Source organism: Lichenostomus cassidix, chromosome 2, assembly GCF_008360975.1.
Source record: "Lichenostomus cassidix isolate B80296 chromosome 2, HeHo_3.0, whole genome shotgun sequence".
Taxonomy (NCBI): domain Eukaryota; kingdom Metazoa; phylum Chordata; class Aves; order Passeriformes; family Meliphagidae; genus Lichenostomus; species Lichenostomus cassidix.
In genome coordinates this window covers 127015452-127036605 of record NC_139482.1, presented here as the reverse complement: position 1 = coordinate 127036605, position 21154 = coordinate 127015452, and the positions used below count along the sequence as shown (strand labels likewise).

Here is a 21154-nt window from a genome sequence, read left to right as displayed (position 1 = left end):
ACAGCAAATAACAATCACAGATAAAATTTTTTCTGGATCACATGCTATGGCACCTTCTCACAACTTCAAACAAATAATCAGTGAGAGCTGAATCAATACTGCAGGATCTGAGTCACTGGACAAGTTTTTGGCTATATTTTAGATTTTACAAGGAAGAAAATTACCAATTTACTATATCTAAGGACTTTTAAAAACAAAACAAACAAAAAAATACAGTAAATATTTGTATATATTTATGTACAAATTTCTACTGGTAGAAGCAAGTGACAAAATTCCAATAAATGTGATACATTTCTTTTCCTTATTCAGTTTCTTTAATTTCAGTGAGATAAGTGAGCGTTGCATAAAAATGTTGAGAAAAGTTTCATGCACAAAGATTTTCTTGTAGTGTCCAGAGCATATAACATCCACCAACTCTAGCAGTAATGGGGGTCTTGGATGATGAATAGAATGTTGTAACACACTCAGAAGAATGCAGTTGCCTTCGTACCAGCACAGACAACTCAGTGAACTGTAATTTTGGCTCTATTCTAAATTTCTGGGTCAGGAAATAAGGCATAAATCAGTATGGCAGCAGATTAACAGAAAGTAATGGAAAAATTAGAAGTTTGCTGAAACTGTTAGAAGGGTTGAAGAAAATTGGAGAGAACATCTATCCGGATAAATAAAGAAAAAATTATATTCCTATCACAACTTATTTTCAGGTCTCATGAGAAAAAGTCATAGTCTATTGCCTGGAGGAAGAGTGAGCCATAAAAATGAATACAATACACATGCTTAGTAAAACTGTAAGGGGAAAAGACAAAGTAGGGCTCAGTCCCTTGAGTTCTGCATTTAAATTCTGGGAACTATTGTACATCCTGAAATAGAAACCATAGAGAGAACAGAAGTTAAGGTCTAGGATGTAGATTTAGACATCATCACAAGTAACTTCTTTTTAAACAACAACATCACTGATAATAAAATCAAACAACTGACACTTGAAATAACAATAATAATAATATCAATAACATTAAAAAGGTGTTTTCTCTGGCAATGACTAAGAAGACCACTAAAATAAATAAAAAGTGATGCTTGTAGATTTATCAAAATAAATATTAATAATTTTCTGCCCCAGAGAACTTATTCTCAAATACATGTATAATGCTAACAAGTTTTGACAGTTGGAGATACATACATATATTTATATTGGACAAGAGAAAATACTAGAAAAATTATCTTAGGAAAGAACCTGTTTTGGCAGAAAAGTGGTCAATATGATGATAAATTTTATTTCTACTGTTCTGATTCTGTCACTCATTGAAGAGGTGCTGCTCATATTGAAGAATGAGTAAATTAAAATAACTCCTTGATTTTTTCTCTCTCAGAATATTTTCATAATCTAGAAAGGGAAAAAACCTAGCCTTAGTATGGTTACAGAAAAGTAACTTTCCTCATAAAAAGGAAATTTAGCCGTTGGAGTTTTGATTAAGGATGCACAATATAACCCAGCAAAACATTTCTCAGAAACCAGGAAAATATTTTAAAATCAACTTGTTAAGTAATGTGATCTATATGTCTTAAATCTGAAGAATGGCAATTAAACCACAGTTTTTAACCACACATTGCCCCACTGTAACCAGACAATCTGTGGATTGTATCTTGAGTGGCTTGGGACTAGACTCTGTACCCATAATTTTCCAAGAATGCATTTTCAAGAGAGCACAGGACTTGGCTCAGTGCCTAAGCAGAGGCTGTGATCAATTAAGACAAAAGGAGGCAATCTGGAAAACTGTGCCCACAAACTCACCAAAGACTGAGCTAGATCTAAGGTGAAGTGGCAAGAAAGTGGAAGAAATGGGTTGATTCCTACTTGCTGTAGTCAGAGAGATGTGGGTTTGTTTTGAAATGAATGCTCTCTATTGAAGTGTCAGCATTAGCTCTTTGCATTCATGATGTTAAATCTAATTTTCCTAGACAAAGTGAGGCAAAAGACCAAGTGAATAAATATAATTTTAGTGAAGAGATATGCACAAACTTTAAGAATTTCTGTCTTTCAAATTGACTGAAGTAGACACTTGCATTTAATTTTAAAAATATGTAGCCAAATCTTGTAAACTTTTGCCATAGGTTTTTCAGACTTTGCAACAAAATCTTTATATGAACTGCCTAGTATATCCTTTGGTGTTTCTCTTTAAACTATACATTTTACATGGTATTCTGTCCATCAGATACTGCACTCACTCAAGATGAAACTATTAATCCTAAATCTAAGTACATAAAGCTCAAGTTTGCAGTAGTATCGGCATCTGATTCAAAAGAAGTATTACAAATGTTTTAATCAAAAATTCAGTATTTCACATATCAGTAAGATGAGGCACTTACTGAAATAATTTGGAAATTACTCAGCGGAATTTATCTTGATATTACAGTGTATGAAGCAATGTTTGTCATTATAATTTTAAAAGTTTTTTAAAATCAGCAGCAATATATTAATTGAGCTGTTTTCCTCTTGTGTTTTTAGTTTTATTGCTAGTTTGAGTAAAGATCCTTAATGGAACCTATGTGACAATATTATGAGCAATCAGTGAACTTTTTGGTAATCAATGCAAATTTGGACCTAAGTGAAACAAGCAGTATTCCAGCTTTGCACATAGACATAGAGACACTGAATGCTCCTTTTCTCATGGGAAACTAACAGTTTCGAGTGCCACTCTGTTTTCACATATTTTCATAGGGTGATATTGAACATTGTAATGGTTTATGTTCTAGAAAGGATGTGTATTTTGATTTATTAATGAAATGCTCTGAGGTTTGTGTTTTTATTAATGTACTTGCTTAATGTATACATGAAACCCCAAAAGATTAGTTCTAAAATGAGTATAGAGGCTGAAGCAAACAAAAGATTTAAAGGAACATGTTATTTAACACAATAGATTTTAAGAGTGGACAACCTCATTTAATTTTCAAAAATATTTCGTTTTGATGTTTATTAAACAAATACGTCACACAGGAGGGGAAAATGTACAGGCAAATACTGTAAAATGTATAGGTAACTGGGGGCAAAAAGGGTAAAAAAAAGGACTGATAGCAGGAATGTGAATGTTTGGGGCTTTTTTCAGATAATTGCAGCAAAACCACACGATGATTTTGCAACAAACTTGCAACATAGCCACAAAAGACCCCCTTTTGCAAAGCAAGTTTCTTATATTGCAGTTCATTTTGCAGTGCTGTATTTTCTCAGAAAAATATATCTATACATAAATAAAGGGCAAACCCAAATATGTTCTTCTGTTTTCAGATGCTGAGAAAAACTTGATTCTTTTCTTGTCCTTTTCTTGTAAAGTTAGATATTTCATGTAGTATTCCCTCACCTATTTTCTTCTTCACCTTCACTTTTCCTTTTCCGTTTACAAAATACCAACTGACACTGCACTGTGCAGCTCAATTGAAGTGTGACAAACTAAGCACAGGGAAAACAAAATCTAATAAGTTATGTAAAGTATGTGTAAATACAAAAATATCATAGGCACAAGGCCAGTGTACTAGATTTGTTCTCCATATGCAAAGTTCCTTTCTACATATTTAACCATGATCTCACATGCTATAAAGAATCCATTTCACTGGCTTGCTATACTTGCAACTCTCCTATCACACTTTATTAAACATTCTTATTCTTGCTTTGCCAACCCAAAGGCTGCCCGAGGCAAAGCAATTGGTTTTGTGAGTGGGAGGTGTTTTGGAGTGGACAAAGGAAAAAAATGTAAGCAAAAGTACCAGTCTTTGGATTTCAAGAATTTGAAGTAAAGAACATCTCCAGAGAGATGTGCCAAAGTTGCCTTTCACTCCCTAGATACATGTGCAAGCTACCTTATATCTAATTCATATAATTTTCACATGAAACTGCAACCGCAGAAGAAAATTATTGTTAGAATCTAGCTCTGGTGCTTCTGTGATGCTGGACCTTCTTAAGGCAACATGTAAGTCTGAACAGATACCAGAAACCTTTTAAAAGATCTATATAGCAAAATCACCCCTTTTCTATTATTCTTTCAAGTTGTACAGTAGATTTTTCTTTGGTCATTTATTTTCGCACAATTTACAGAGCAATTCAGAACCTTAAAAAATCAGGAAAATTCTTCTTTGGAATATGTTCAAAGTGTTTTGATTTCAAAAGAGAAGTGAAAGGCAAAGAACTTGTTTCAAATACATAAAAAATACAAGGGATAAGGGAATAAATTTCTTTCAAAGCATTTGAATGACCTCATTTATGATATCATCAGCACACCAACGTGGAAATGTTTCTTCATATCACTGCTGTTCTTTATTATTGCTCATAATGTATATTTTGATTATGCCTTGGCTGCAGTACTTAACACCAGTCATCTCTACAAGATGACAATATTCCTATATGTAAGTATAGTCTCCATGGAAACGCCACGAAAAAGAGGCTATTCACATTTTATATTAAGAATCATTTATGAAAAGGTTTTTAAATAATAAAAAAAATTAATATATGAAGAATCATTTGTAACAGTCTCATAAGCCAACTAACTACTCATAAAAATGGCTATGACAGTTTTAGGTATATCTCTAGAAGATAAATGGATAAATTACTTGTGTTTATTACATGCCCCTAATTTTCATTAATAAATTGGTTGCATATAAAACTTACCAGGTAATTATCCATATGAAAAGCTATCAAATTTATAAGATACTATGAAAAAAACATTCTAAAAAGCAACATCTTCTAATCAAAGAGTTCACATTAATAAATTTCCCAAAATAATAGGAAAAAATAATGCACGCAGTAGGGAACAAAGAGACATTGCATTTAAAAAAGGTGCCCCAATTTAGTCACTGACTAGATGAAGTCTTACTATCAGTGCAATGTAAATATCACCTCAGCAAGTAAATACAGTTTTATTATGACAAAAGTATCATTTTGACAGGTACTGTTGTAATACTAATAATGCCAAGAGATTATGCTCACAGCACCTAAATTCAAGGCTTGCTGGAATAAGTTACCATCAAGAATATGTTCGTGTATTTTGTGTTAAAAGATTATACAGCTTTGCTCTTTAAGGTTTCAGCCAAAAATATGTACTTTCCAAGGGCTGTAACCATGACACTTGTGGTGGTGCATCTCCCCCTGCCCTTGACCAAATCAGCCAGGTGGTGACACATCCTTGACCATACCAGGTGCTCTCACATGATGCAGGTGGGAACAACCCTGTAACAGCAACATTTGCCATCCAGCCAAGGTGGGGAACAAAGGGTGATCAGTGATCCCCTGACAGCCTTGGAACATTCCCTACCTGAACTGTAGCCCAAGTAGAACAGCACCATTGTTGCTGGAGTTTTGGAAACAATTTCCAAATGTTTTGGAAACTCCAGCAGTTGCCAATGTGGGCTAAGGCCAGGATGGAAACTAACTGATGACTAAAGCAAATCACCTTGTGACCCTAAACACAGCAGTCCTGAGTGGGGCCCTTGGGCCCTCCTGTGCCACAGTGGCTGTGCCAGCACCTTCCTCCCAGTGGGGCACCTCTCAGAGCTTGTGAGCCCTCCAGTCTGCAATACTCAAAAGACCATCATTTACAGCAACACCTGGGCTCATACACACACATGCACATGGAGGTGCAACCCCTGCCTGTTGAGAAACACTGGGACATTTGCCATGAGTATTTCACTGAACCCAAGGGGAACTTTTGTTAAGCACCTTTACACACACAGACATACATGTACATCTCTACCTGTGTGCATGTGTATGAAATTATTATGGTGTGAATGTTGTTGTGATGAAATTGTAACTAAATCACTGTTATAAATATAAAAAATCCTATTTAATAACTTCATAAAAGTTAAATTACTCAATGATGAAACCCTTCTGCACACCTTATCTTTTTATGTCCATTCCCTTTGCACCCTTACCCTTTTTCATCCTGGGTCTCCATGTAATCCATTCTAAATTGATACTAATGCAATTTGCCTATGTATGATTCATCCTTGGAGTAAGTAATAGAGCAAGCCTTGCCATCGAACTCTGCTAGAGTCACACCTTCATAAGTTCATATTAAGCTCATACCTGCTTTTTGCCAATACCTCTGATGGTGATTCTTTAAGAAGCCTAACCACTCATTTACAATACTTTATTAAATACTGCATGCATTGTATAAAAATTACCTTAAAGCTGCCCACTTGCCATGTTTATGGCAAAGTAATATCATGTCATGAAATAATAAATGACATATCTAGGGTATTTTTTACATAGGAGATGCACAAATAATGGGTCATTTTCCTTTTACCACAATGATGGTCAGATTTCATTCAGCAGCATATGAAGCAAATATGTTTAGATTTATATTTCTATTCCTTTCACATGCTGATCCAGAAAGAGTTTACCCTCCCTGTATAAGTGTATAATGGCTCAGAATAATAAATGGAATTATTGATGCCCTAACACATATTTTAAATTAATTACTGTACCCATTCCTGATAGTTCTCTATCAAGTTATCCAAATCTGTTCTTACAAACAGACAAAGCAAGATGAAGGTTTATCTTCTATTCATTCACACATGTGCATAACAAATTCCTTAGTCTTACACAGAGAAAAATAGCGTAATTATTTAATAAAATGTTAGCTAATGAAGTAACCCATCTCTTTCATTGAACTCACATGAAAAAATGCCAGTGGTCCTGATATGTATGGCATTTTCATTCCCAGCAGGTACTTCACTTGTGAAGTGACAACGTGTGTCGCTGCTCCTGTTGTCATCGCGCTTATCACAGGTTCTGTTAACAAGAAAGTGGCACTGCCCAACTGCAGTATAAACATTGCTACCTGAAAGGCAAACGCAGGAGGATCAGCAATTATAATAAAATGCAGCTTCTTGGTGATAGGACAATGAGCCAGGATAGGACAATAATTTTAATAAATTATAAGATAAATGGGCTAAAGATACAAAGCAAAAGTCCTTTGAAGGACAAAGAGAGCTGAAAGTGGAACCCATTGAAGTTCTGTGGGTTTACCTGCACTATTTTATTCACTAGTTTACCAGACTCTAACACCAGTTTAGGAACAAAAGCAGACCCAAAGAAACTCTTAGTATTCTCTCCTGCTCAAATACATGAGCACAATAAACACCATAAAAGCATCAACTCAACACTGCACCATGCAGTCCAGCAACTCAAAAAGTGAGGCTGGTTCTAAGACTCATTCCTGCTCCACTGCTATCCAGCCTAAATGGGCCAAGGGTCGTGTCTTGGTCCAGCTTACTCTTTGCCATCGTGTCACTATCAGGATTCACATAATTGGTAATTTCAACAGATACCAAAGTTATGAGGTGCTGTGGAGAGTCTTGTGGTGACACCTCTAATCCAAAAATTTAAACTACAGAAGAATCTCTAACTATTGTAGGTACCTCTTAGGAATACAGTGTGATAAATCCCAGGTGTAGTTCACAAATCGTTTAAAAAAGATGTTCTTTACTTTTGTTAAGTTCTGCCTTTATAAAGATAGTTTCTGTTTTAAAGCAAGCTGTTATGTTTGTAAGTGCCTTTGCACAACCCGCCACGAGGCAGCCACAAGGCAGCCTAGCCTTGGCACAGCCCCCACCAGGAGCCTGCGCAACCCCACGGTGAGGACTATGCCCAGCAACAACCACAACGCAGAGCACGCCAGCCTAGACAACTCAGTGGCCAATCAAGACTCACAAAGAGACGCCAATCAAAGCCCACGAGGGGACACAAGGGGAGGGAAATACAAAAGAGTATAAAAGAAGGTAACTTGTAACCATGGGGTGCGGTGCCGTGGGTGCAGCAGGAGACTCACCCGGCCGCCCAGCGCTGTTTGGCTGATACCTGCTTGCTTTTTAATTAATAAATTTTTTTAATTAGATCCACGTCTCTGATTGGCTTTTTGAGACATAATTTATAAGATACAGGACAAAGTACTATTGTGTTCAGCTATTTTCTCCCCTTATCCTGGAGTTCCACGTTCCCTCTGGAGTGTGAGATTTGACAACTCTCAATTCTTTAAACAAGGTTGTCACAGCTGCTACTGTGGTTTATATAATGCTTAATCATTTCTGATCCACATTAAGTTATACTGACTATCTCCCCTTACAATGAGTTTTGTAGTTTATTACTTCTACATTGCATTTACTGTTCTTCTGCCTGAAAAGTTACATGGTCTTGGCACAGAGTTGTTTTTACAACACTTTCTAAGAGGTTCATTTTGTGTTTACCATACTAAATATCATCATTTTGGAATATCAGTGTCCTTTACTTTTTGCTTTGTTTTGTTCTGAAGTTAAAGTATAATTTTCAGATGTTATCATTCTTTATGCCTGAACACCATTCATTTTCTCACCTGTATGCAGTGTGCATTGAGTAGAGTACCACAAAAGAAACAAAAATACCAAAATAAGTGGCTTTTAATTTACCACCAAAAACCTCTAGTGAGCAATTGCCTCTTCCATTTGAGAGATTAAATCTGAGATTTTTCTTCTTTTCCCACTAATAACATGTAAATTGCTCTGTACTATGAGCAATTGGAACATTGATTGCCGTTCAAGATTGGACTCCAATAATGATAATTACTGTATACCCTCAGTGAGTAGCAATTTAGTTAGTCAGGCTTAAAACTGATAATTACTAATTTCAGATATTTTGTTTAGCTGTTTGTTCTAACAGTGTGCCTACTAATATATTTAAAACATTGTTCACAGTAGCAAAGTTCAATAAGAATTAAATTCTCCCTTGCCTAGTGAATTTTTGTTTGTTTTCTATGATCAGTTTCTATTGTATGAATGTGAAATTTCTAACTGTGTAATAGCTTAGTTGCCAGAAAATGGGATGGTTTTTAGCTGTGGAATCAAAGCCATGGAGACAATTCTGTGTACTGCATAATATCACACAGAAGTATTAGTTAATATTAGCATATCAGAGAAAGTTATTATTGTGAGTTACAGGAAAATGATTGCTGAACTTAGAAACCTCAGCATCACTCTCAGATTTACTTTTTAGTTTTTCTACCTTTTTTTTTTTTTTTTTTTTTAAGTCTTCAGTATTTTAAGAGGAATTTTAAGAGGATGCTTCACAGGTACTGACTAAAAGATCACATTTCAAACATAGTTTTCATTGACTACTTGTAACTGTAGGCTATGTAAAATACATACAAACCATGAGTATGGTTCCAGTTAGACAATTTCTGTAGCCACTCAGTCAAACAAGCAACAGCCTACACTTGGTCCCCTCTCTCTTACTGCAGAAGTTATCTCAGGATTTCCAGAAACAAAGGCAGTTCTTCATCAGCATGTACATCCTACTCTTTATTTACATGATAGTTAAATAAATATGATGTGCACTCATACATCCTCTGTGGAGAAGTTCTAACAATGAAGCAACCAGAAAAGAAAACATCCTGGGTAGAAGATGTAATTTTCAGCATAAGCTGGTGTGGGAACCTCTTGTCCTTGCAACATGAGTAATGGACAGAAACTGCTTAGATCAAGAGGAGGCAAAAAGTTTTGAAACAAGCCTCCCAAATCTAGTAGCATGTGAGTTTGCTTGACAGATTTATCTAAAATTGTTAGCATTTACACAGGCCCAGACTGATTCTACAGTTAACCCTCCATGCTGTGCAACAGCCATGTAAGCTTGGCTGCCAATGCATTTTGAATAAACACCATTTGAAACTGAGTGAAGCTGACAGCACACAATTGCATTACATTGCATTATGTCCTAAAATCTTTCACCCAGTAACACTGAGCAAAATGTAGAAAGTTCAATATTCTTAAAGAAATGTCTAACAATCTGCTTTTTCTTGGCTATGGTTGTGATGCTCATTTTTGCAGGTCTTCCACTTTATTTTCCGGTATATTGTATGATTTCTCTTCCTTTCTGATGCAGACAAACTGCAGAGAAAAGTGACAGTGAAGTGCTAGAACAGCAAAAAGAAAAAAGGAAAATAGGGTTCGTTTTTCATTATTTGTTGTAGTACTGGGATTTTCTTAAACTGTAAAAGACACAAAATTTTCACATATTTTAGAATTGTATCCAGAACTTTTTAATTTTTAAAAGCTTAGTTCCTAGGAAACAGAGGTATATTTCAGGGAAAGAACACACACAGTATGAAAATGGTTTGAAAGGCAAATGGCTATTGTTTGTTTGTGCGTGTGACATTTTCAGTACATCACACCATGTAAAAAGGCTCATTAAGAAGTAATTTTCATGAGATTAATTTTGCTTTCACCAGGTGTATATTTTTGATTAAATTCATGTAAATGAAATCAAGAGCTTTCAGAGAAAAGAAAAAAAATTATATTAGAGAAAGTGAGGAAAACCAGCTTTGAGTTAATGCACAGTAAAGGAGAAAGATAATAGCAACAAGGTACACAGCCAAGTGATTAGATAGAAGTGGTGGAAGGGGTAATTTCTAAAAAAAAACGTAGAAAAAGAAAGTAAATTTCAAATTGGAAGAAAGATGATACAAAGAGAACCTTTTCTTGCAGCTGTCTTTACTGCTCCATAATTTTACTCTAAGTAGAAGAGAATGGGAATTTAGCCAGGAGAAGAAAAATGAGCAATTTCATAAAGCTAACCGCTCTATGTTCATTAATTCAGAACCTTTGGTTCTTCTCCACTTTCAATACTTTCTTCCCATGACAACACACTCAGTTTATTATTATTATAAAAATTCCATTCAACATGTAGTCAATTTAACTTCATGGCCAGTAAAAATTTTTATCACTTAACAGCTCTTTGGAAATCACTAATGTTGAACTTTCTGTCCACAGTAATTGAAAGGCTGATATCATGTTACCTGCTGTACAGATTCAGTGTTGGAGAGTGAATTTTCAACCCCTCAAACCTCCCCTGTTTTGGAAGGGGGTTTTTCACTGCTATAGAGGACAGAAATGGTGGTGCCTTTTCTGACCATTTGCTGCATGGGCTGGGTAGATGAGGCAGACCTGGGGAACATCTCTGAGGGAAACAGCACAGGCTGTGAGCCTCTCATTTAGTATATTTTATTGGTTATTTCAAAATCAAAGGTTGCAAAAGTGAAGACATCTATTGACCCTCTGGAGACAACAGCCTGAGAGAGACAGTTCACCTTGACTGAGGTGCCAATTTAAAAGTCTCCCTGGGCTGTTTCAACAGACTGTTTCAACTGGTAGATCACTAGCTTTTGGTCCCCTGAGTTGCAGCTCTTATATTCATTCTGGGTGCCTTGAGAGTGTCTGGTAGCTTCTGATGGAGTGCAGGGTGAACTTTCCTCATTCTGGGACCTGAAAAACTCTTCTTTCTATGGTCTTTCTGTACTAACACATAGTGGAAACCTGAACTCCCACCCAGCATACTTGTAGTTTTCGAGAGACAGAATATGAGCCTGCAAGAAGGTCTTTCCACTGTAAAAGAAAAATGAACTTTTTTCCTGATTATCACTGTATAATAGACTCATGTTTTTACCTCATGCAGAGCTATGTGTAACACAGAATGGTGCAGCATAATTTTTCCCACAGGGAAATAGAGATCTGGACAAGAATATTGCCTTACAAAAACACCCTACTTATTCAAATGTGCTCCTCCGTTATTAAGCAAATTGATAATAGACTGTAAATTTGTTCTCCTGAAAACCAGAAACATTTTTATTTCCAGCACTGTATATCAGCAACTAATTACATGTTAGTTTTTAAAATACAGTAGATGAAAAATTTACCAATACAAATGTTATAAGACTGGAATGCAAAAAGCAGCTATTCCTCATTTACAGAGGAGTAGCCCAACTGAAGTCTGTAACACTGTGGTTTTAAGACAACAAGGCTTTTCCCTACGGTAATTTTTTTTCTCAGTTTTTATCTACAAACAGCTTTCCTCTATTTATTCAGCAAATCTTAATATTGAATTTCAGTTTAGTATGTTAAAGTTTTTTTATATATTTATGCAAGCATTCTTGTACATATAATATATTAATAGGGGAAAAAATCTTACCCAAAAGCTCTTTTGAGGATATTTTCAATGTTATAAAGGCACCATCCAATTTTACTTACAAAATTATTCCATAGGTATCTGTTATGTTCTGTCATTTTCTCTCCCCATCAATACCTCCAAGGTATTTAACATCAGGGAAGAATTCTATTTGCTTGATTTGTTTTCCATGCCCTGTTTATATTTACAAAGTAGCAACTACACAAACATGAAAAAAAAATCTTCATTATGCTTTCCATTCTGCTTTTAAAAATGAAATAAGGAATGCATTATATTAAATGGCTTTGGTAATTACAGTTTTATTTTATGATAACTTATTTTCTATTTTAATACTATTTTATCTTCATCAGAACCCCTCTTAAGATAACTAAATATCTTTCCTCTTTCATGACGACTTCCTCAAACATTAGATTAAAGCAGCAGTTTAGAGCTCTGAAATTTGTTACCTGAGGAAAAATTAAGCAGCTAAGCCCCAAATTTCAATTCTTTTAAGCTCTACCTATTCTTATCTTCTGATCAGAAAACAGTTCTAATTTATTTCATGTCTAGATGGCACTGAGATTCACAGAGCCTGCTCAGAGCTTGCCTCACACACAAACACACAGTTTTCTGCACTAAATACCAACTAACCAACAGCAGCTCATCTCAAAAACACATCTTCCCCCTCTGCCATCCTTCCATTACTCACTATTTTGTATGTTTTCCCTTTTTTTAAAGGCATTATTTGCTGATTAGAGTACTTAGCCAGGCTACTGGAAAAATAGTATCAAATTACTTTTTAGGTCAAAAGTGTCCAGAGCTTTACCTACTCTTCCCAAGAAGGAAGGACTTTTGCAAGTTTTGGCAAGGACTTTTCATCCTTCATGTGGAGGCTGCCCAAGGTATGGATTGGTAACAGCATCTGTTGTTTTTATGCAGTTTGTGGCTGATTAGAGGACTAGTTATTCTCATTCCAATCAGGATTTAATAGGACATTGGTTGAGATAAACCAGCTGATGCAGTTGAAGGCATATGAAAAAGCAGAACTTTTCAGGATGAAAGAGTAAGAGATCTAGAGGATTTACACACCTAATGGGATTCTGCAGGCACCAAGCAAAATAATTTCTGCATTGGATTTTGAAGTGAATCAAATGAATGCAGGCACCAGCTTCCCACGTTCAGCATTTTGGCCTCTCTGGGGATGATGTAGGAGATTTCCAAGCTGTGAGCACAGGTCTCCTGCATGAAAAGCTCCATTCATGCTCTGCTGCTGCAAGCACCCTGCACAAGATGCAGTGCTGTGCTGCACATCCTGTTGCAATGGGTCAGAACATGTAGGCACAGCCAGGCACAATCTGCATCAGCTCTACTTTCTGGGCTGTCTGTAGGCTCTCCCTCATGCTGCTACCCCAAATCATAACCCAATAAAAGAATCCTGGCCATAAACCAATAAAAGAATTATAAAAATGCAACAGAAATTACAATACCTCTTGATACTTCCTACTGACTACCATAAGTATATGCCCCAGTTCCTGCCAAGCACTTAGGCTACTGAAGATCCCATTCTGGGCTCCTTTGCTCATCCTCTGCATGGCAGATGGATCCAAAGCATTGAGTGGAAGGGTCTGGGCTTCTTTCAGGAGCCCAGGTACCCAGGAGGAGTTGCAATGTCACGTGCTTGGAACATTTATTCCATTTTAATATTTACAAGGAAAGAGGGAAGCCTTCTTTGAAGACTTAAGCAACTGGCAATAGATAAAGGAACTTGGCCCTTGTGGCCAGAATAAGGAAAAAGAAGACATTTAAAAGACCTCTGATCATTTGAATAAGCTTTAGAGAATCATTTGAAGACATCTGTTTTACTATTTCACTTTAATGATGGGTGTGTGAATTCTTAAGAGAATTTAAAGAAGTTTTCCCTACTGTTTTTAATTATTGGATATTGTACAGTATTTCTCTTCAAGCCAAGAGCAACAGAACAGCTCAGGAATGTGTCAGTGCTTACCAGGAGCTAATTCATGTTTGTTTCTGAAGGAGAAGGATAGGGGACACCAACTGCAAGTGGGTATTATATTAGAGCTGACTGAATGTGGTTTTACTACATATTGTAACACACCAGGAGCATGTACACAGATAATTACTACATCTCAACATAGGAGTAGCAAATTATTAACGCACATTTATTTTATCATTTATGACCATTGAACCAGATGTTTTCATTAGTTTTTCCCAGAGAAATAAAAGAAAAAGTATTACAAATGTCATAGCTGTCACAAAGTACACCAGTAGAATACAGAAAATGTGATTGTCACCAACCTGAATGATTCCTCCTAGAAATGAAACTGCTGCTGCAACTCCAATCCTCTGCATTTCAAATTCCGACAAACCCAAAAGTCCTGAATTGTTTGCAGTGAAATTAGTTTTGACTGAAGGAACAAGACGTTCAACTGCATTGGCAGATATTAAGGAAGTTAAAGCAAAAGTTCCTATAAAAAAAGCCACACATTAATCACCAATAATTGTATATCTGTCTGTACTCATCACTCATGGTCTCTTTTTTGAAACAGCCATTATGAGTAAAAGTGCCATTTTGTACATTCCTGACATCATAAGAACAATTTTTAAGGTAATTTTTCTTGTAACACACATTTCTTCCTGTAAAATACCATTTATACAGGCAAATTAAATGTAATTTTTTTTTGGAGCACATTCATTTAGACAGGTTTACAAAAGAGATTCAAATACAACAATTTACAATGATTTCAAGTTATCAAAAATGCTTTTAACTCACCCAGGATATGATCAAGCAGTTATTTGTCTGAGAATCCCAAGTGTTCACCATTCAAATTTCTAGGGCAATTAATTCACACTGCATATATAGTACCTAGCCCATTACATAGTACCTAGCACTCTACTAAATGGAGGCAAATAATGAGAAAAACATTTATTTCCTGAGAGAGGTGCACTTTTAATGACAAAAAGATAGATGAGGATGACAATTCAACATTGAAAAACACAAATATACAGAGATATTAGAGCATAAGAGATATCTTGCTATGTCAGACCGATGGCCCATCTTGCCTAGCACTGCCTCCAGCTGTGACAGTCAGAGGTGTTACCTGGGGAAAGCACACAAGCCTGGCCATTTTCTGCAAGCATCCATAGCTGCTGTGTTAGAGAAGCTTTTCTTTAGCTGGCCTTTTCTGATTTTGTTTGGGGACTAGCATTCATGAATTTGTCAAAGGTTTGTCTGAACCTGCTTGGAATTTCTCCCTCCACAATGTCCTCTGAGAGCAGGTTCCAGAAGTTCACCATCTGATGGACTGTTTTCTTTAATCTATACTTTAAAATGTCTTTTAAAGTGATTTCTCGTTGAACTTGCCTTTCTTCTATTGCTGCAGAACCTGGTGAACACAGTCCTGCCCTCACCTTGGCCTTCATGCAGTAAAGTTCACAGCATGAATTCCTTGGGAACTTCCCAGGGATACCACCACCCTGAAAAATGACCATGAGCTCCAGCCTTTTTCCTCATATCCTTCAACCTGATAATAATTAATAAAAGGACTTTTCTTCTTTCACAAGGACAACTTAGTTTCTTTAGTAACCTTCAGTGTGGAACCTTATCAGTAGCTGTTTGACCATTCTGATATCTTACATTCAAAGTATATCCCCCCTCCATGTGCTTGTTGACATTCATAGTAGTCTAGGAGGTAGTGAGGTAGCATTTTCCTTTACAGAACTCACATTAACTCCTCTCTAACAGGCTCTGATTATCCATATCTTTTTTTTTTTCCATCCCTGGAAGTGTTCCAGACCAGGTTGGATGGGGCTCTGAGCAGCTTGGTCTAGTGGAAGGTGTCCCTGACCATGGCAGAGGGTTTGGTTCTAGATTTTTAAGGTTCCCTCCAACCCTGGCCATTCTATGTAAGTTTCTATGATTCAGTATAGGTCTGCAGTTCCCAGGATTTCCTCCAGAGACCTTCTAACTACTCTGCAAAATTATACTGGCAGCTTGTTAATCCCATGGCCTTGCCACAGAGTGTTCCTGTTACCCCTTGGTCAGAAAGGTGTCCTAGCAGTTTACTTCTCAGCGTCCTGATTTTGGTGTATTTATAGAGCCTTTAAGTATCAGTTTGATCATACTCTCCATGGAATTCTTCAAATTCTTTCAGCCCTTCAATATTCCTGCATATGTTTGATCTGTCACATCTCATGGCTTTCCAGCCCACCTCATTTAGCCAAGTTTTCCATTTTTCAAGTGCCAAACTGTTACTCATGACAGTCCCCTTAATTTTGCCATTGAACCACAAAAGGGTTTTTTTAGATCACATTCTCTTTTTTATCTAGGCCTAAAATACATTTTCGTCAAGCAACACTCTGGATAGTTCTAAGTATTTTGCTTTTCAGATTGCTTTTTTTTTTTTCTTTTGCCTGTTCTCTTACTTTTACTTAAAAAAAACCCCAAACCAGTTTACATCAAATTAAATTTGTAAACAGCTTACATAAAATTCTCTCTTAAATCAAAGACTTGTATAAATTATTATGGCAGACAAAGCTGTCTCACAGGATGGCTCAAAATCAATTATATTAAAAATAGTATAGAGAAAGGTGCAGGTGTTTGTTGCTCAGGTGAGAAATCTTTTGAAGTAGATCAGCTATTTAAAAGAAGAATCATTTCAGTGAACAAAGGTTGACAGAACATTGATGGATTTTCCATTTCATATTAACATGACTGACTCCACTAAAAAAGGACACTTTTACAGTCTGTGTACACATGGAGAGCATTTCAGACCTTACAGAAAATTCTGGTAAGTGAAGCAATTGTCTCCAATGCACAGGAAGTATGGAGCATTTGAGACAGGCAGTATTGCTACTACACACTCAACTCCACACCGTGATGCCTTTACTGAGGCTGGTGGAACAAGGGCATGACACCTTTCTTCTGAAAGGATCAATAATATATGTCACACAAATTTATTAATTCAGAAAAATTCCATGAATGCAAGAAAACTGTTTTGTTGCTGAAAGGAAAAAGGGAGTGTCTTTACAAACAAACTGCTGGCAAGATAAGACCTGAGTCTGCTGGTAAGACAAGACTGATAACGAGAGATAGAAGAAACAACAGGAAGGATTTCCATAGGAATTCCCCTAATTGACTTACCCAAGACTGTGTTAATAAACTAGAAGAACAGAGACATAAGGAGAAGAAGAAAGGGGACATGTGTATTCAGGGTGTCTGTATTAGGGGGGATGTAAATTGCGCAGGGTCTGCACTAGGTGTTCCAGGAAACCTGTACCTCTCGAGTACCTCAGCCAAAGCAGAAAGAGAGAGGGAAATGCAGCCTAGAAAGTAAGATAAAAGAGGCTGTGTCCTCTAGCAGTTTGAGAGAACCCATGGGAATTGCCCATGACCTCTCCCTTTATTCATGAATGAAGTTACAGGACTCCTCTGTCTCCTTTTTGGACATAAACCTCTGGTGTGTGTGGATTAATTTTCCTGGCAGTTGCCTGCTTTTGATTGAGATTAAATTTTGAAATAGACACCTATGAATGGAATACATTTCCACACCAAGGACCATTCAAAAATCTGCAAACATAAAGCTGTGAAGCTGAGCAAGTCATTCTTTGAGCAGTATTCCCTCCCAAGGATAAAACATCAAACTTGTACTTACCTATTTTAACATCTGTTTTCACTACTAGAACTTGTATCAGCCAGGTGCTTACTTACCTACTTTCCCACCTATGATGGATTCTTGTCTTCCTAATAATCTTACACCAACAAACTTCTGACAATGCACTGCTGAATTTTTCAGTTTTGAAACAGCTTATTAATATAGGCTAAAATTTTAATGAGTATACTAATCTATCTGTATTCAAGAGTAAAAATTATTTTCCGGATTCTAAATTTTCACTTTTTTTTTTTAATGCTTCCCTTTTAATATGAGTTGAGTACAGTTCCTTACTCATTACAACATTAGGACACTAACACATCCACAGATCCCTTTTGGACATCAAAAGACTCAAACACTTTCTGTGCATCTAGGGAAAACAAACTTTCAACTTCCCTTTTGCTGTAAAACAATTTATAGCTGCTAAATTATAGAATATTATTTTCTTAATTATTTAACTGAATATTTTTGATCAAAAAAGGTGCTCAAAATGTGTTGCTAACTTCTTACTAAAACATTTCATACACTTGTGCCATCAGACCCTGCAGAGTTCATTTTCCTCTTCCAGGAAGACCCAGCTCCTCCCTGCTTAAGTCTTCTGACAGCCCCAGGGCTGCTTCCCTTTACCCAGTCATTCTCTGTGTTGCTACTGGGTGTGTTTCATCCTCCTTGCAAACTTCAGGGGCTATCAAGTGCCCACTTCTGCACAGCAAAGAATTTGTGCTTCAGTCTAATGAGTATTATTTCCAGCTTCCCTCTATGATTGATTTCTTTGGGGTCAGAAACAGAGCATTCATCAACCTATTAGGAGAAGAAAGCCATTCAATTCTTCAGCTGCTGTGGGTAAATAAGTAACTCATTACTACCAGCAGAGCAGTCAGGCTGAACCTTTCACCATCTACCTGACTACTCTGCAAGAGAACAAGAGTCCTCGTTGGGAGAGTCTCTAGCTTTAATACAATAGCAGGTAATGAGCTCAGAATGTCAGTTTAGGTTGTTTTCTTTTTCCTGAGAAATGCAGGATTTGTGTTTTAGACAGGTGAGAAGTAATGTGTGGTTTCTATGGTTTAAGAGGCAGTCAAACCTTTTTAATTTCCATTTGCATACATCATGTTGGCAGAACCCTTTGTTAAACTCTTAGCCTGAAGCAAATTTCTAAAGCAGAGTTAAAATACAAAAGCCCTTAGTAAATTACATTTACAAAGGAGGTGTCAATATTAAGTTATAGTGGCAGGAGTAACTCCAGTATATTCTTAATGAGGCTCTTTAAAGTACTTAAACTGACCAAAAAAAGTTGTAAAAAGAAGCATGAAAACATCTTATTTCTGTTTAATCATAGATAATTTTCCTTCCATTGATCTTTAAACAAAAATAAATTTCAGTATCCAATTTCTTATTTCTGAAAATGATTTTAGCAAACAGACACTTACCTGTTGCAACATGGCGTCCCATTCCGAATATGGCGTAAATAATGACAGGGAAGAAAGATCCATATAACCCAAAAACTGGATGGACTGAAGACAGAACAGCAAAGGCCAACCCTGTAGAAAGTTAAATAGAATTACTTCACTGTATGAAGATAAAACTGTTCTGGTTTGCTTTGTTGTTGCTTATTTTTATGAGAAAATGTCTACAATTTTATTAAGAGCAGGAAAAAACTCACTTTCATTTATTAAAACCTAGAGTGTAAGTGAACTACTGTACAATAAGGATCAGAACTGTGGAAGGTTTTTCATTCCATCATCAAAACCCCCATATCCTACCATGTTTCCAAGCTGTCTCCATCAGAGGTTCCACACTTCTTTTAAAAGCCAGGCCTCACAGGAGGAGGCAGCATTGTTTCACCCCCACCCTCCCAAACATGGGTTTGAGACTGCCAGGTCTGCAGGCAGTGGGATGGTTATTTCTTACAAATACTTCAAAACCTGTAATTTTGGTTTGGACAGAGCCCCTTCTGTCTGCTTTCTCCTAATTTATTACACAAAAATATATTCCAGAGTTCATCCTCTTTAGGTGCCTGGGGTTTTTAAGCCTTTACATATTAACATTTCTTTCATCATGTAAAGCTGTCAGCTCAGAAAGTATTTGACTTTCATGATGAGATGGAGAACAAACTGAATTGTTTAGGCTTTAACTTTATAGACATACTAATTACCTTCATTGCCTAGCTATAGAGGGCAATCTCCATCCTTTTCTTAGAAAGTCTTGGAATATGACAAGAACTCATCTTTCAACAGAGACATTCCTGCAAATCAGCAGATTTTTTTGCTGTTGAACTTGAGATAACTAAGATAGCAAGTCAGACTACATGGACTTCTTGCAAGTCACCAGACAGAAACTCCCCAGACTGTGCTTCAGATCATCAGGCTCTATTGCCATTTCACAGCTCTTACCACTGGAAACTGAGAGTAGGAGAACTTGCCTTGCACAGTTGCTCCACAAATTTTGGCAAATACTTCATCACGCAGTATGGAAGAAAGGACTGGCCTGTGTAACACACAGGATGCCTTTCTGAAGTCCACCTTCAACCTGAGTGAATTCCCCAGCCTAGGGCATAAGTGTGTGCACTGGGAGAATGACTGTGTGGTCTGTGACAGAGGTGATTCAGATCTATGGAACAGAGTTGCCTTCTGTGTACATTTGAAATCTCCAAAGAAAACTAAACATGTAGGATTAATTGTTCTCACCAAGCTTTCCTAAGTGCTCCAGAAAGCACTCTTTACCTGAAATATTGGTGGACGGGGCTTTAATAATATGGTGGGTGCCAAAGAGTGTCTTTGTTTATGGGCTTTCAGGGGCAATTCTGAATATTTTTATTCAAAATCTCCATCTTGAATTTTGAGTTTGTAATAAAGAGCACATTGTGGGGGGAGGCAAGAAAATGCCAGAAGATCAGAAGTGTCAAGTTCTCAATGAAGCAGTTCATCTGTTCTTAGAAAAACCTCACAGTGAAGATTTTGCTGAGATGAATCCTGCATGGATAATTTTCATCCACGCTGTACTCAGCAAAGTAGCACTATCAATAATGACTTGAAGAAGAGATATTTTAAAATTTGTTTAGTTTAAAATTTCTTTTCCAAAAAGTCGACTTGGTTGCTCTTCAGCCTTATAATTAGTGCATCTATTGATAGTCACTTCTGCATTATTCTTTTAGCACAGCATTAACATAAACCAGAAAGATCTTTGAAATTGTAGTGTGACATCCATGTTCACATGATCAATAGAGGTAAAAGAAGATTCTGACCCAAGAGCAACACAGAAGGGTGTGCCTGAGGAGAATAAAAACAGCACAGGAGAGAACTGCATGACCTTATCTGGACAAAATTGAGCATGGAGGGAGGCAGGGAACAGAGAATAGGAGAAAGAAATTTTTAAAGCTTGTTTAACACTGAAAAGCTCTTCCATTACAACCGTTTTATGAACAAAACCAAAAGGAAACAAAACATTTGAACTTAATTCACTAGTCTAATACTACTCACACAGATATTCCAGCCTTGCAATAAAGCATTATGCAAGGCTAATTTATTTTACT

At 36.6% G+C, this 21154-nt stretch overlaps 1 protein-coding gene across 2 annotated transcripts in view; it reads right to left on the bottom strand.

The window, feature by feature from the left end:
* The window catches only part of SLC26A7 (solute carrier family 26 member 7), a 68071-nt gene that overhangs the window by 34998 nt on the left and 11919 nt on the right, over nucleotides 1–21154 (bottom strand). For both annotated transcript variants that reach the window (XM_085053178.1, XM_085053177.1), the window contains exons 2-4: nucleotides 19053–19163; nucleotides 14270–14439; nucleotides 6660–6824 (exon numbers count right to left, since the gene is read on the bottom strand). In XM_085053178.1, the coding sequence (XP_084909304.1) occupies nucleotides 6660–6824; nucleotides 14270–14439; nucleotides 19053–19163 (446 nt within the window). The remainder of the gene's footprint in view (nucleotides 1–6659; nucleotides 6825–14269; nucleotides 14440–19052; nucleotides 19164–21154) is intronic.